Source organism: Caenorhabditis remanei, chromosome II, assembly GCF_010183535.1.
Source record: "Caenorhabditis remanei strain PX506 chromosome II, whole genome shotgun sequence".
Taxonomy (NCBI): domain Eukaryota; kingdom Metazoa; phylum Nematoda; class Chromadorea; order Rhabditida; family Rhabditidae; genus Caenorhabditis; species Caenorhabditis remanei.
Genome location: NC_071329.1, coordinates 4,653,508 through 4,669,216, shown reverse-complemented (window position 1 = coordinate 4,669,216; position 15,709 = coordinate 4,653,508). Strand labels below are relative to the sequence as shown.

At 37.3% G+C, this 15,709-nt stretch overlaps 3 protein-coding genes across 3 annotated transcripts; all 3 read left to right on the top strand.

The window, feature by feature from the left end:
* Positions 1 to 2,422: 2,422 nt before the first annotated feature.
* Positions 2,423 to 4,412, top strand: GCK72_004538 (uncharacterized protein; the record flags this gene model as incomplete). Its single annotated transcript, XM_053724743.1, has 6 exons — positions 2,423 to 2,591; positions 2,688 to 2,747; positions 3,171 to 3,514; positions 3,561 to 3,767; positions 3,818 to 3,889; positions 3,936 to 4,412. 6 exons carry the CDS (start codon positions 2,423 to 2,425, stop codon positions 4,410 to 4,412), a joined length of 1,329 nt encoding a protein of 442 aa, XP_053588937.1.
* Positions 4,413 to 6,178: 1,766 nt separating this feature from the next.
* GCK72_004537 (uncharacterized protein) lies at positions 6,179 to 7,856 on the top strand (the record flags this gene model as incomplete). Its single annotated transcript, XM_053724742.1, has 5 exons — positions 6,179 to 6,289; positions 7,101 to 7,266; positions 7,312 to 7,527; positions 7,574 to 7,686; positions 7,740 to 7,856. The coding sequence occupies 5 exons, from the start codon at positions 6,179 to 6,181 to the stop codon at positions 7,854 to 7,856; spliced, it is 723 nt and encodes a 240-aa protein (XP_053588936.1).
* Positions 7,857 to 8,672: 816 nt separating this feature from the next.
* Positions 8,673 to 10,455, top strand: GCK72_004536 (uncharacterized protein; the record flags this gene model as incomplete). Its single annotated transcript, XM_003100987.2, has 3 exons — positions 8,673 to 8,963; positions 9,022 to 9,198; positions 10,018 to 10,455. 3 exons carry the CDS (start codon positions 8,673 to 8,675, stop codon positions 10,453 to 10,455), a joined length of 906 nt encoding a protein of 301 aa, XP_003101035.2.
* Positions 10,456 to 15,709: the final 5,254 nt, after the last annotated feature.

The window sequence follows — 15,709 nt, the reverse complement described above, 5'->3', positions numbered from 1 at the left end:
ACTTATTTTTAATTTACTTGGATGAATGGGATGTTGGATTTTTTTTTCAATTTTTTCGAGGTACAATTGAAAGTTAGCGTTAGAAATCAGGGATTTGCAAGCCAAGACACTTCGAAACCATTAAATGTAGAAACCAGACGTTTTGAAACCGTTGCTAAACGTCCAGGTTTCAAATGACTCGTTTTGAAAAGTGATCAACCGGCATGTTTCGAAACTGGGTTATCTTTTCGGTTTTCTCCAATCATCCTTTCCAGTTTTTTTAAACCATAAATGAAAAAGATTGAAAACTCTGGAAAGCCCCTTGCTGTGACTCACATTCTCTTTTTCTATGATGTTCCCATAGAACAGTCCACGCCCATTTCTGATGTTTGGTTGTCTAAAATCATTCTGGTATTCATCCGCTCAGATTTCGAAATTCGTTTCTCTGCGTCTCTCCAATTCTCAATTTTATTGATTTTTATCGAGTCTTGGTATCTATGTTACTTACTAGAAAATCATAAGCACTTGTTTCTCTAGTATCTCTGCGTGTCTGGTTTCTAACTTGGTCTGGTTTAGCATGCAACTTCCTTTTTTCAATCATACAACTGCTGCGGAGTTCGAAATTTCTCAGTAGTTTTTTTGTTTCTTTATGTTGTTTGATTTTTCAAAAACTTTTTGAAATATGAACGTATTTTGCATTTCTATCACATTTTCAAGCGGCTTATTCCATATAGAAAAAAATGTTTTCTTTGGTTGCAATTCTTTCTTTTCATCGACTATGCTTCCGTTCCATTCCTCTTTTTGATGTTTTTCCCTTATATAATTATAAAATTGTTTTACAGTTTGGTAATAATCATAAAAAGAATCCCATATTACAAATTAGACTAATTTCTAAGGGCAAGCAAATTTGCAAACTCGCAATGATCATGACTTACGTCTCGCATCCCTGTGCAAAAAAAATAATGCTGAATTTGCAAATTTTGCAAATTTTGACACATGTGTGACGTTTTGGCGGCACCGTTCACATTGGTTTTGCAGCAATTTCTTCCGATCCCGCACAGAATTTCTTTTTGAGATTTCGGAAATTCCGCAATCAAAGTTTTTCCAAAAAGTTTTGAAATCGGAATTTTCGAAAAGTTCCGAAAATTCGGAAACTTTCCGTCGCTTTCGAAAAAACATCAGAGCGTCTGCATGCACCTATTCATAGTAATCAGGAGTATCCCGAAAATTCGCATTGACTTGGTGCCAAAAGGCTACCGTAACCCTGAGAGAAAAACGATCAAAGACTGTCCACCGACATATTGAATTCCTCTAGTGTCAAAAAAACTAGGTGCTCAATAGACGTCAATTTTCACGCCTGAGACGTTTTGCAACGTTGAAAACCAAAACGGTATAAAGTAATTGACCTTGCACGTGAAATGTTTCCAATAGAAAAGAAAAAAACCACTGCTCTACATATTTCCTCCAGAAAATTTATTCACACATCGAAAAGTGATAAAAACTCTTGAACGATGTCAAAAAAGCCAAAAGGCAATCTCAAAAGCAAGGGCATTGCAGACAAATGTGAGTTGGGGCTTGCCGAGTATCGGGGGAAAGGAGCAAATGCGCTCCATTGATAACTATGTTGTGTAGTCCACGTAAACTACACGACTTGTTGTCAATAGAGCACATTATCAAAATCCCAATAAGGAGCACAGACATCTGGCCTAGAAAACTCCAACTCGGCTATTTCAATTTTTAATACATTACGAGAGTAAGCATCTTCGATTTCAGGTGTTTCGCTTCATTTTCTTCGTTTTTTTCGTAAATAATGAAGAATACCTTTATTTAGATAAATTTTTTGCAATATAATTTCAAACAAGTCATTCCACCGCCGACAACATCGACATAAGGAAATCAGCTATAGAGGGCTAGTATTTTGATTTGTAGAAGCCCAGATGAAAATCTCGTTAGTTGGAAACATTTCAAGATGATCGATGAATATATAGTGGTCATTCCAGAACAAAAAGCTCCTTTCACGCTTTTCCCTTCTTAAAGAGACGGCTAAAACTTTTTTGAAAATGAGTGAAAAAATGACATATTTTAATATATCTCGAAAACGAATACTAGCAATTTTCTTAACGTTTAACAGAAACTGTAACAGGTAGTTCTCATTCTTTTGAGAAAGAAAAATCGGAGGCTAACCGAGCTTATTTTTGAGAAACTTTTGACAGAAAATCTCAAATTGACTGAGAAAATGACATTTTCATACGTAGCTCAACAACAAGTAACATCATCATTCTGAACGTTTACCAGAAGAAGTAACAAATCAATATCAAGAATATAGAAAAAAGAAATCAAAAGCCACTGATCGTATTTTTGAGAAACATTCGATAGAAAATCGAATTTGGCTGATAAAAAATGATTTTTCGCCGGGTTACGGTACGCAACTCTGCAAACACCAATGACAACACCACGCAAATTTACAGACAATTTCGCTGCTTACACTGAGTACTCAAGGTTCAAAAAGTTCGGCCGCGAGTCGCGTTCGCCGAGCCGTGCTGCAGCCCCGAATTCCCCAAAGACGTCTGAAGAGACCGACAAGAAGGATGGAGAGAAGATAGGAGAGAAATGTAAGTGCGCACTAATGCAAACATTTTTGAATTGATTTCGGAACGTTTCGAAACCGAGACGTTCAGCAACTGGAACCATCCGAACTTTTTTTTCAGCCGCCACAAAATCTGTCAAGCCTACTGAGACCTCGAGCAATAAGAAGGAAGCGGAGAAGTGTGAGTTTTGGGACTATTGGGTATTGGGACGTTCGGGAACCGGATGTTTGGAAACTAAACGTTTGGAAACTACGGCGTTCTAAAACTGCTATACTTTAGGCCAGTACTGAATGGGTGAATTTATTGTGAGTGCGAACCGTAAGGTCCGCAACGAAAATATTTGAATTTTTATCCGAGTCGCGTTGCGTGCGCGTACGTAGCGTTCATTACTGAAAAATACGACAAATAAACGTAAAATTTGAATTTGGCACCTTGCCAACCGTTGTTCGAAGGAGCACGTTTACGCCTTGCACTGATGTGAGGGCGTCATGTTTAGCAGCCGCCACTGTCCGGGTTCTACATGACAGTATACTGTAATGCTGAAATTTCGCCATGCCGTGTGTCTGACTAGAATTGTATGTTTCTCTAAACAAAAAATTGCAGCCTCCCTTCCCGACGCACCATTCCTGCTGGAAATGAGCCCAGAGAAACTAGTTGTTCCATATCCGGATCCTCTCGAAGTCACTGTCAAGAACCCAACAGAAGACACTCAAACCCTTCGTTGTCAATTCGATTCCTACTATTTCCTGGTGAATTTCAAAGATGCCAAATCAAGTGGACAACACGGAGTGACACCTGCGGCGGCGTACGGTTGCTATGAGTTGGGACCGGGGGAATCTTGTAGTATGACTATCCGAACGACAGATAAAATTAAAGACATGGATTTAAAAAATATTTATAACTATGAAAGAAATGCCGAAAAACGACGTAGATTGAAGTATCCAAAGGTAGTCACAGACCAAAACAAAAGCCCAGTAATGAAGAGGTTTACAGAAACCAATCGACATTGCTTATTACAATTATGACCGTCCTGAGGGATTTCTGAAAATCAAGCATCAGAAGAAAGGCATGGAAACTGAGACTAAATGGGCGGTACGAGAAGAGCAGCTGTATTTGACGGATGATATTGAGAAGAAGATAAAGTTGAGAGAGGACGAAATAAGTAAAATAAGAAGAGCGAAAAGAAATGGAGAACCGGTGGTGAGTGAGGTCTAGAAGGCTTTTGAAATCTCCCTTCTCTTAAATTTCAGAACAATAAAACAACCGATCCTAACACATCTGAATTTATGAAGTTTTACAAAATGAAGATGGCTCATAAAGCTGTAAGTTATGGCCGCAGCTATATTCTATAATCATCGAAATTTTCAGACTCGAACCCACCAAAAATGGAGAAAGGTCTGGGGTGAAACCTTGGTGAACAATGACAATGGAACACATCGAGTTTTTGAACCAGAATCAGATGTTAGAGAGTTTGTTCAGAACAAGGAGAACTATAACAAGACACTTGGAAGCGAGGCGGACAATATTGTGTTTTGGGAGAAAGTTTTTGCGAAAGAATATAGGCGTGACCCAAGATATCCGAAAGAAATAGAAGAGAGAAATCATCTTAGAAGGGAGAAGATGGAGACGAGAGACCGAGTTTTGAGTCGGAATTCCGGGTTTGCGAAATTCCTTTTTACTTCGGGAACCTTGGAGGAGGCGACTAAGAAGGCTGAGAAGTTTTTGCTGGATCAGAAGAAGGAAGATTGGGAGATTGAGAATCAAAAGATGGAACAGTTAAGACGGATGGAGGAGGAAAAAAAGGCGATGGAGAAGAAGAAGAAACCGTGTTGCTCGATTATGTAAACTTATTTTTAATTGAATGTGTTTTTGAATGAATGGGGTGCTGGATATCGATTTTTTAGAGTTACAATTGAAAATTGTCCCCGGGACGTTTCAAAACTATTAAATTTAGAAAGCAGGCGTTTCGAAGCCATTGCGAAACATCCCGTTTTCAAATGACTCGTTTTGAAGAGAGATACGTCATAGCTGATACCTTCAGCACCAGACCATTTGCAAACCGGGTCGTTTGGAAACTGGGACGTTCTGAAACCAGATTTTGAGATTTGTCTTAGAAATCAATCCCTCGGCGAGGTTAACTATTAGCACGTCACGCTTCTTACAACCGCGCTCTACCGAAACCGAAGAAAATTGTGTGCGAAATTGAGAGGTGCAGAGAAAAAGAACGTTTTAGTGGAGTGCAGAACTGTGCCGAGCTAATATTTTTTTAGACTTTTTTATCATGAATCACAAATATAGAAAATTCTGGAAAACTCGTTGCTGTGTTTTTTTTTTTTTTTGTTTTCTTTTTCTATGATGATCATTGTTTTCTTTTTCTATGATGTACCCATAGAACAGGCCACGCCCACTTCTGATGTTTGGTTGTTGAAAATAATTCTGGTGGGCTGATCCACTCAGATTTCGAAATTTGTTTCTCACTATCAGCGGGTTCCAATTCTCTTTTTTTTTGATTTATATCAATTTTTGTTTTTGAGAGTGCTTTCTGAAAGGAGTGATGACTCGAATTCCTATTATTGCCTTTTAAGCAAGCTATCTAATTTCTGTAACTCATAAGCACTTGTTTCTCTCTTCTAAAATTGCAAGTTAACTCGGACTGGTAAGTGTTCAGTATCTCTGATTGTCTGGTTTTTAGCTTGGTCTGTTTTAGCTCGCAACATTTTTTTCGAATCACAAGTGCGGAATTCAAAATTTCTACATAGAAGTGATTCACTAGTGTTTTTGTTTTTTCATAATGTTTTTATGAAACAGACCACGCCCACTTCTGATGTTTGATTATCCATCCAAAAAAATCTTGAGATATGTACATATTCTGCATTTCAATCACATTTGCAGGAGACTCCGCCCATATTTCAAAACCTGTTTCTCTGCGGTTCCAATTCTTTCTTTTAATCGATTATGCTTTCCATTCCATTTCTCTTTTTCGATGTTTGTACCTCAGAGTTTTTTAAAATTGATTTACAGTTAGAGATATTTTGTTTCTCTCCCAGTAGTCACCATAAGATGAATCGAATATTGCAAATTTGATTAGTTTTTTAATAGCTTCTTAACCCTCAATCAGCTCGACACAGTTCTTACAACTGCGCTCCACCAAAATACCCTTGAAAAATGTCTCTTTTTCTCTGAGTCTCTCATTTCGTACACAATTTTCGTCGGTTTCGGTAGAGCGCGGTTGAAAGAAGCGTGCCGTGCTAATATCTCTATTCAAGTCTCTTTCTCTTTTTCCGTTTTGACAAACTTGAATACCGTATTCTATGCTGAAATTTCAGAAATTCTATCTATTCTGGAGTGAATTCAAACAATAGCAAACAAAATTTGATTTCAAATAACACAGTATAGAAAATTCTAGAAGTGACTCATTGTTTCTTTTGTTTTTCCAAGCCGTTCCTATGTTGTCCACGCCCACTTGTGATGTTTGGTTATATAAATTTCCTCCTAGTTTTCAAATTTTGATTCTCTGTGGTCTCCAACACTTTTTTATTTGATTCATGAGTTATCGATTCGTTTTTTTCTTACAAATTTCCCTCCATTCCTCACAGTTATTTTATTACAGGATGAATCCCAATTTCATTTTCTTCTTCGGAGCCGTCACCTCACTCATGATGGTCGCAACTGCAACCATGACTTCTGCGCTGCCTTGTCATCAGTGTGTCGGCGGGGACTTTGTAAGTTTCTTTTTTTCTGTTTTGACCTTTAATTTCAAGTAATTCACTCTCAGAAGGTGACATTAACTTTTGAGAATCTTGATACAATTGGTGTTAAGCCACGCCCACTTTTTGTTTTTGATCTTCGGCATTAGAACGTTTTCTAGAAGAAATGTTTTGTGGGCGTGACTTAACAAAACCTAGGTTTCAAATTTATTAGAATACTACCTGATCCCGTCTTTAATGGAATATTTCTTTTGGAAAACGGTGTGTCTTGGCTCCTCCCATTTAAAAAAACTGCAGTTTTTGGAAAAATCCAGCTCCGAACGCTTTCAATAACGGAACTGCGCCGCCCTGTGGGAGAGAGATTTGATTAAATTTTACAGTCAAGTCAATTTATTTATTTCATCGAAGGGTGGAAACCCCTGACACTTGAAAATGAATTGGTTTTAGGAGTTAGATAAAAGAGATGGTTAGTAAATAGGGAAAGAAATATATAACTGATAATCGGCCTATTCTAGTGATAGCAAAAACAAAGCAAAAAACTACTCTTTAATATAGAAAAGAAATAGTTTTCTGCACTTTTTGTTACCTCGAGAATAGCTCCATTATCCCATAAGAGGTGAAGTAAAGTTAGTAATTTGTTGGATTTAATGACAGGAAATGATCGAGATTGTATTTATATATTCTGCTCTTAAAGACAGCTCTGAACGGTTTAACCGGAAACAACAATTCAGATAAAGAATTCCAACAACGGAGGACTCTATTAGAGAGTATTTGAGAAGATAATTTTGTCGAGTTACTAGTTAGTAATAAACTTTCTTTTTTTCAGTTGCTCAGAAAATCTCTGATGCAAAATCCCATTGCATTGCAAACAATGGGATGGGTGCACAAATGGAGCGATACCGACTGCCTTACCGGCAACTTCCACATCATCCATAACTGCCAGACAACCTGTGTCACAATTTGGATTCGAAAGGTGCAAGGACATTCCAATGGTAACCAATGAAATTTATTGGTACGAAATACCTATGTATTTCCAGGTGTCATGTTCGACTGCGCCGACGACTTGATCTACCACACCCCAGACATCCCAGGCAAGGGTAACCTCTATTCGAAAGAGGCTATCATTTTCAAAGATGACGTGGAGTATCAGAATGTTAGACAAGGATACAACATCACCTATCAATTCAGCACCGAGACTATTCCGGTGGACCAAAAATTGATGGCCACCTATTTCCCGGTCAGCAAGAAAAACAGTAAGTACTATAAATAATGGCTTAAAATTAGTATAACTTTTTATAGTGACCTATCCTGCCGCCGATCAAAAAATGTCAACTGCAACATTGATTTTCTACTGGATCCTCCTTGGAACCTGCTTCATGGGACTCTTGGTTGTGGTGTGGATCAAGTGCTGTGTAAGTTTAGCAACAGTAACCCGACAACTCAGAGTTTTTTTTTGAATTTTCAGGCAAATAAGCCTCGTCAGCACGCTCAGAACGAACTTATGTCTTCATTGGCAGCCAACATCGACCAGCATCGTTCTGAGAATCAGATCAGTCGTCAGTATACGGAAATCTCTGTCTAAATTTTAAATTTCTGTTGCCTCTTTCTGTAATTTTGGTTCTTTTTCTGTGTTTATCTTAAGTGCTTTCAGATGTTTTTAGAAGTTCAGAATTAAAAAAAAAACTATTTTGATTGTTCAAACAAGAAATATCAAAACATTTCTGTTATATCAGATTTCCAAAGGAGATTCCGGTGGAGCGCAGTTGTAAGAATTCCCGAACTAGGGTGGGAAAGTCATGAGGCCTATAGTAGCGTTGAAAGAAGTAGGTGATATCAATGAAGAAAATTAGAACTGTAGAGATTTTCTCAGAAGACAATATGTAATTATGGAATCACAAATAGCTGACAAGAGAAGTTCATGACGAGGCGTCTTAAATTGTTCCTATAAATTAGACCCCAGATACTTTCGACCCTGCTGATTCCAAAACTGCCGGAAAAATCAACCAAAAGCCCACGTGGACCGAGTTATGAGCCGTCAAACGTTTACTATTGAAAGGCTATTTAGTTCAACTCGCCTTGTCAGGAATTTCCCTTGTTATCTATAGCCTTTGCAAGTGAAATTCTCGAAACGGAAGTCGGAATACGGAAATTGGAAAGTAAAATTTGAACGATTTTGTCACCGAAAACAAATTTTAAGAATTTCAAGACGGAATGCGGTAGTGACGAAAGCGCGGCAGTCGGAATCCCACACAACTCTGCCGTAACCGGTTGGGAATAGAAAAAATAATAATAAAAAATCGTGAGAACACTGTCCCACAGGCATTTTTTTTCTAGCCCTGCATAAGTAATTTTTTTGTTGATATTTCATTTCCATACCAACCCTCTTCCCTATGAGAAAATGGCCAGCAAAGTAAAAGAATGTAAGGATTCAGCTCCATTCGCCCTCGAAATTAGTCCTCATCGTCTCGAAGTGCCTCCAGATGGTTTGCTAGAAGTCAATATAAAAAATCCAACAGAAGACCATCAAATAATTCGAATTTATTTTGATTCATTCTATTTTTTGATTAATTTCAAAAATGCGAGTGATTCGATGAAGATAGGAGAATCGAAGGCAGCAATCACTGCGTCTCACGTCTTGGAGCCAGGAAAGATATGTAGTTTTACAATTGGATATGATTCTAGTCAATTTGTGAGTTTTTGAAAAGACTCTGAGCATACTATAGACCGGTATCAGTCAATATTTCCAGAATCCGGCAGACAACATCTACTACAACTACTTGTCACCTGAAGGATTTCTGAAAATCAGACATCATAGAAAATCTGAAAATATGCCTGACAATTCGAAATGGTCGGAACGGGAGGAGCCACTGGTGTTGAAGGAGAAAACCGAAAAGTATAAAAAATTGGATGAAGTATTTGCAAACGTGAGTTCTATAAAGATCATTTTGTAACTATGACGTTTGGTAACTTGTGAAGAAAGATTTTTCAACCGAATTTTTTAAAAGTTTTGAAATTTGGATATTTTGCTACGAGAACTTTTCCTGGTATAATTAATAAAAATAGAATAGTTTTTTACAGGGGGAACCAAGGGGTCGCAAGTTTGGAATCGTTTCAAATTTCTACCAGGTATTAAGGACAGCATGAATAGGCATATTCCAAATTTTTGTGTTGTGCTCTTTACTAGCCGCTGAGGAAAACCGTCCCAAAGTGTCTGATTTAGCACTGTAAAAGCCTGAGAATGGTTTCCAAGTACAGGCGTTAAACTTTGGGACAGTTTTTCTTAGCGGCTAGTTTTTTAGCGGCTACAACACAAAATTTTGGAATATGCCTATTCATGCTGTCCTTACTACCTGGTAACAATTTGGAACGATTCCAAACTTGCGACCTTTTGAGGTTTCCTTGTTAGACTTGAGGACATATTGAAACATGACATCTGGCTACTGTGACATTTCAAAACTAGACGTTTAGTAACCATGAGAGTTTGGAACTAAACTTGAAACAGTGAAAGAAATCACTGGAAAATTCTTCATGTCCAGTATGATTACTCACGTTGAAATTTCAAGGTTGCCAAATATCTCGGTTTTAAAACTTCCCTGAGTCTAAAGTTTAGATTCTTACGCTTTGTTTGAATTCGGAAATCATCAGATCCCAGTAGCGATATGAAATTTTATAAACTCTTTGCAATTAAAAAACGCCACATGCTATTTCAAAAAAGAAAAAAACTCAAAAGTCTTTTTTTTCAGATCCAAAAAAACCAACAACGCCGCGCCCGTTTCGGTGAAATCCTCACGAACACTGATAGCGGTACACAATGTGATTTCGTACCAGAAGAATTTGCCGGCAGTTCTTCTTTTTCTGACCCCGATGAAAAACGCCGATATCGAGAATTTTTTAGAGCAGTATGTGAAAAGTGTATGCCGAAAAATCTGGAAGAGCTGGATTCGATGACAGATTTGGAAATTATAGAAATGAAGTGCAAGAGAGTAAAGGAGTTGGACGAGAAGCGGAAAGTGATGCCGAAAGAAAAAGGACCCATGAATGCTGCGATATTTCTTAGCACAGTTGGAAGTTGGGAGGAAAAAGAGAAGAAGTCCCAGAAAATCAGCGAATCCAAAAATTCGAATGATATCAAAGGGTCTCACAAGGGAACCTTTTTCATATCAGGGTTGAGAATTGGCTGAAACTTCGCACATATATACTTTCGACCCTGCTCTATCACATGCCGTTCTCAAAAGCTGCGCAATACGGCTCGTTGGCGAGAAAATTGGGTCTGAAAATTTCTGAAAATCGCCGTGTCAAATTTCACGCGTGACGCCCCTTTCTTAATTCCCCTTTTCTCAATTAAAAATATGAACATCGGTGGTCCAGTGGTAGTGAGGGGGAGTCGGGGTAGGAAAGGTGTGGGTTCGATCCCGCCCACGCCGAATATTTTTTTGCTTTTTTATTATGAATTTTTGAGGTGCAATTATTGGGTCTGCATCGCGTTTTTTGAGATTTGAAGAGTGTAATACTGATTTTTATGAATATAGAAAGAAATTGGGACCACAAAAACGAAAATTTTTTTTCGAAGATTTCCACACTTTTTGATCATCAAGTAATGGCCATTAATTTAAAAACTTTGGAGAAGCAACTTTTCCAAAAGAGTTCAGTATTTTTTCGACATGAAAAAATTATGAAATACATTAAGCTTTTTGAAGAAATTTTCTTATGACACTCTTTCCTCGAAATGTGTTTTTCCAAAACAACATTGTTCTCGAATAATTAATGGACATTATTATCGAAATAAACAAGTTCCGACATTTTTTCCTCGTCGGTGTTTGCGGACTCAAGCCAAAATTATCAAATTTTGGCTTGAGTCCGCAAACACCGAGGGGGAAAAAATGTCGGAACTTTTTTGTTGCGACAATACTTGATGATCAAAAAGTGTGGAAATCTTCGAAAAAAAATTTTCGTTTTTGTGGTCCCAATTTCTTTCTATACTCATAAAAATCAGTATTACACTCTTCAAATCTCAAAAAACGCGATGCAGACCCAATAATTGCACCTCAAAAATTCATAATAAAAAAAGCAAAAAAATATTCGGCGTGGGCGGGATCGAACCCACACCTTTCCTACCCCGACTCCCCCTCACTACCACTGGACCACCGATGTTCATATTTTTAATTGAGAAAAGGGGAATTAAGAAAGGGGCGTCACGCGTGAAATTTGACACGGCGATTTTCAGAAATTTTCAGACCCAATTTATCGCCAACGAGCCGTATTGCGCAGCTTTTGAGAACGGCATGTGATAGAGCAGGGTCGAAAGTATATATGTGCGAAGTTTCAGCCAATTCTCAACCCTGATATGAAAAAGGTTCCCTTGTCAGAAACCGGAGGAATCAACGAAACCTAAGAACCCAGAACTTTCCAAAAAGTCACAAGTGAAGCCTGTAGTCTCTCAAAAACCAGAATTGGATAAAGCAACAGAGGCACCCAGCCGAAGTCAATAGCTCAAAAACCGGGTGTCGAGAAGAAAAATAAGAAGAATCCGTGTTGCTCGATTAGCTGAATAATTGAACTGGAAAATTGTGTTTCTTTGGGATTTTTGAAAAAATGAAGTTTTTAAAATATCTTTCTTGATCCTAAACCCCCGCGGATAATTGCAGCCTTCAATAAAAATCAAACTTGCAACATTCCATATCTGTCCGGTCGGCCCGGATTAGAACTTTTGAGCTTTTTTCACTAATATTTTTTGTAAAAATGTGTTTTTTTCTGAAAATTGTTCTTTGTTTGAAGTGTAATCCTTAAAAACCTTTAAAGTTTACAAAAATCAGTTCAAAAAGTAAAAATAGGACAATTTTCGAAGAAATTGAATTCTTCGAGTACTAAACTTCCGGCCTGTCCTTTTACAGGTCTGATAAAAACTGTGTTTCTAGTCTCAATTTTTCGGGACATTTTGAAACTATGTAATTTGACCAAACTAAACGAGAAGAAAAATTTTGAAGTTCACTTTTAAATTGAACACAAATTGTCTTATTTTTAGGTTATTTTTCTCACAGTTATTTATTAGATGGGCTGGCTCTTACTCTCTAGAGAGTGACCGTACAAAACAGTTCTCAACTATAAAAATGAAGATCTATATTTGATCTTTGCAGAGTACTAACTTTGAGTTTATGAGTCAAAAAAATGACAGCGTGGCACACTTTCAAATTTATGAAATTTCCCAATACAAAAAACTTTCTGCGTACACGAGGTTAGAAAGAAATTACCTAGGTTGATAATTAAGTAACACAAGTCATAATTTTTAGTGAATTCTTTAATGGTCCTATTCACAAGGTAGCAAAAAAACTCGACGGCCCGGGCAAATTGGCGCGAAAGTCAAAATTTCAAATTTTTTGAAATTTTTTGATTTTTTTCGCGAAAAAGTCAAATTTTCGACTATCTTTCAGAATTATAATAAATTCTAAACAATAGTCAAAAATGGCCACATTTTCGATGAAAAATTGAAAAAAAACTTTTTTTGGTACCTTGTGAATAGGTCCATAAGCTCAATGTTCAAATTTTCCTATAATTCCCAAATTTTGGCCTTTCCTCCGTCCTCACCCGTTGAAGAGCAGCTGCTATCTTCTACTTCTCCCTCTCTTCCCGAACCTCACTAGTTCATGACATAATGCCACAATTGAGAGATAGAAAGAGAACGTGTACTCTTCAAGAGGGTGAGGGGACATCTGGATGGCACGGCGCGACACCGCGGCGTCGCGTTCGCGGAGCACGAAGGGAAAGGGGAAAAGGAGGTTTTCAATTCATTTCTATGTATTCCCACTGAGAGGTTCTACTGAATGAACTTCGAAATAATTCAGTATTATGATTTTTATTAAATTCTAAACTATTGTTTATATTATTTATTTATTTATTCTTATTTGCTTGTTGTATTTGTTATGTGTTAAAGTGAGTTACATACTTTTCTAATTTTTTGCTATAAGAGAATTTTAATAAGGCCCTATTCTTTTTAGTAGACTTCAAAAAATAATGTTTTAATGATTAAAGTCAAGCTTTAATGGATTTTAAGAAGTATTACTTTTGAGTGAAAGATAACCAATGGTCAAGTCATCGGTCATCGATGTAACAGATGACGCATGGGGTTCAGAGTTGAGCGGATTTCCGCCTTCCGCCTTCCGCCGAAAAATTTCGCTTCTGCCTTCCGCCTTCCACTTTCCGCCAATTTGTTTTTACTTCCGCCTTCCGCCTTCCGACATTTCAAAAATCGCATTCCGCTCAACTCTGATGGGGTTAGAGGGATTGGAGTGTCTTCTTTTGTTCCAAGTGCTCTAAAAATAGGAAAACTTGAGAAATAGAGATAGAAAAAAAATATATGAAAAAAGGGATCTAACGAGACAGTATTTAATTATTAATTCACAAAAACCTAATCTAATTTTCACGATTTATAGTTCATGTTTACAGAAGTACCTGCATCCCTACATTCAAATTTACCACAACAACATACTCGAGATAACACATAATTTTAAGAGGGTGGTTGTTAATGGAAGGTGAGTGTCATACCAATCCGGCCGCTGAAATTAATATTCATTTTCAGTAGTGTCAGCGAATCCTTCGAAATTGCAGCTCTCGACAAGGGCATACCGACAATAATAAAAGCAGGTATGATGGGAACACGCGTGTTTTGAGTTGACCAACATCTTAAAGGTTTTTGTGTTTTGAAATTACTTTTGAGGCCTAACAATGCGGAAGAAGTTCGACTGGCAGTTTCTGATTCTGGCTTATTTTTACCCTAATTTATTTGGAAAATTTTGATTTCAAGCGGGTTCTGCGAAATTCTATTAGAAAAACTCAATTTCAATAGTAATTTAGATTTTGAAACTTTTTTTATTTTTGAGGAGTTTCGAATAACTGTTTTATATCTGATAAAATTGTCATTAAGATACACCCACAGGATCAGTACCAACCAAAGCAATCTGATGATCAAGTCAATTCATCATATCCGGAAGACGTGTTCAAATACTGCAATGGTGAGTTAGTTTAAATTTAAATGCAAAAAATTAGTACCAAATGTCTGAAAAACCTAAAACGCCTTTAAATTGTTTTTATATGAATTGAACTAGAGTGAGCTCACTTGGCGCAATTTGTTTTGTTAATAAAACAGGTAGTGGTGTTTTCTTGAATGACTCAAAACAACCATGAAAATAATGATTAATGCCAATACAAAATTTTCAGAGGTAGATCAAAGTATGATCACCATGGATTACACACATCAAGAGCAGTTAACAAATCACTGCCAAAAGTGGGGTGGACCTCGAACGATGGAATTTTCATTTTTGTTTCTCTAACGTGAGTTTTTAATACTTTACTGTAGAACAATACAACTTGTTTCTCTGGATGGCCTAGTAAGCCTCAATACGACTCTTCCTGAAATAGTCTTGAGATTTTACTACTAGAAATTCGACTGCTCAGCATTATAAATCGAGTTTCAGTCCAAAAATTCAACATTTTTCAGAACCGTCGGATTTGGGGATATGATGTTCACAATATCTCACATGAAACCCATCAATTCGATTTTTGTGGGGCTGGTTCTGCTCACAATGTGCATCGATCTCATCACTAATAAAAATAAATGTTTTATTGTGAAAATTCTGTTTTTTGTTTGTTTAAAAAAAAAAGAATTTCAGATCATGGAAATCATTTTCCGTAATTACTCTAATAGACCCACACCTTATAATGTCCGACACCCCTCTTATTGACCGGCAGTCAAGCGGTGGCGAATTTTTTTTTTGAAATTCAAGCCGGGGAGTAGTTATTTTAGCGAAAATCCATTTGTCTACCTTCGATTCTTCTACGACAGCCGGTGCCTAGACTCCACAGCGCTTTTCTTCTGGACCCATGTCCTCATCATTGCTTTAATCCTCTGATCTTTGACAATCGCCCTTCAGCAGATAGAATTTCCCTATGGATCTCACAGTTTCCACAAAAAAATCTACAGTAGCAAGCATAAGTGAGTATACCTTTATATGTACATTCATGTGCAACTCTGCTGAATCGTGTCCGTTTTGCATAAACTCCAAGAGAAATATAAAACGTTTTTTTTCTCGAATTTTCAAATCAAGATCAGGACTTTTTATATTTCTCTTGGAGTTGTTTAGTTTTTGTTTTAAAATATTGGAAACTACCTAAATAAACAAAAAATTGTGTTGAATTGGATTCTCAACCACGGAGCATCGTGCCAGAGCTCCAGAAGTCAAAAGTAGTGCTCTCGGGAAAATCTCGATCTCCTCACTCTCCCACCCTTTCTACCGCTTCCTTTTTAACGAATTTCGTCTCATCAGAATGTCTTTCTCTCTTCTTTCTCCTGCTTTTTCCCGCTACAACGCATGACAATTCCATGAACACAGGTTTGTTAGAAATACCCCAATTTAAGACATTTCTTCATTTCCTAAACATTTT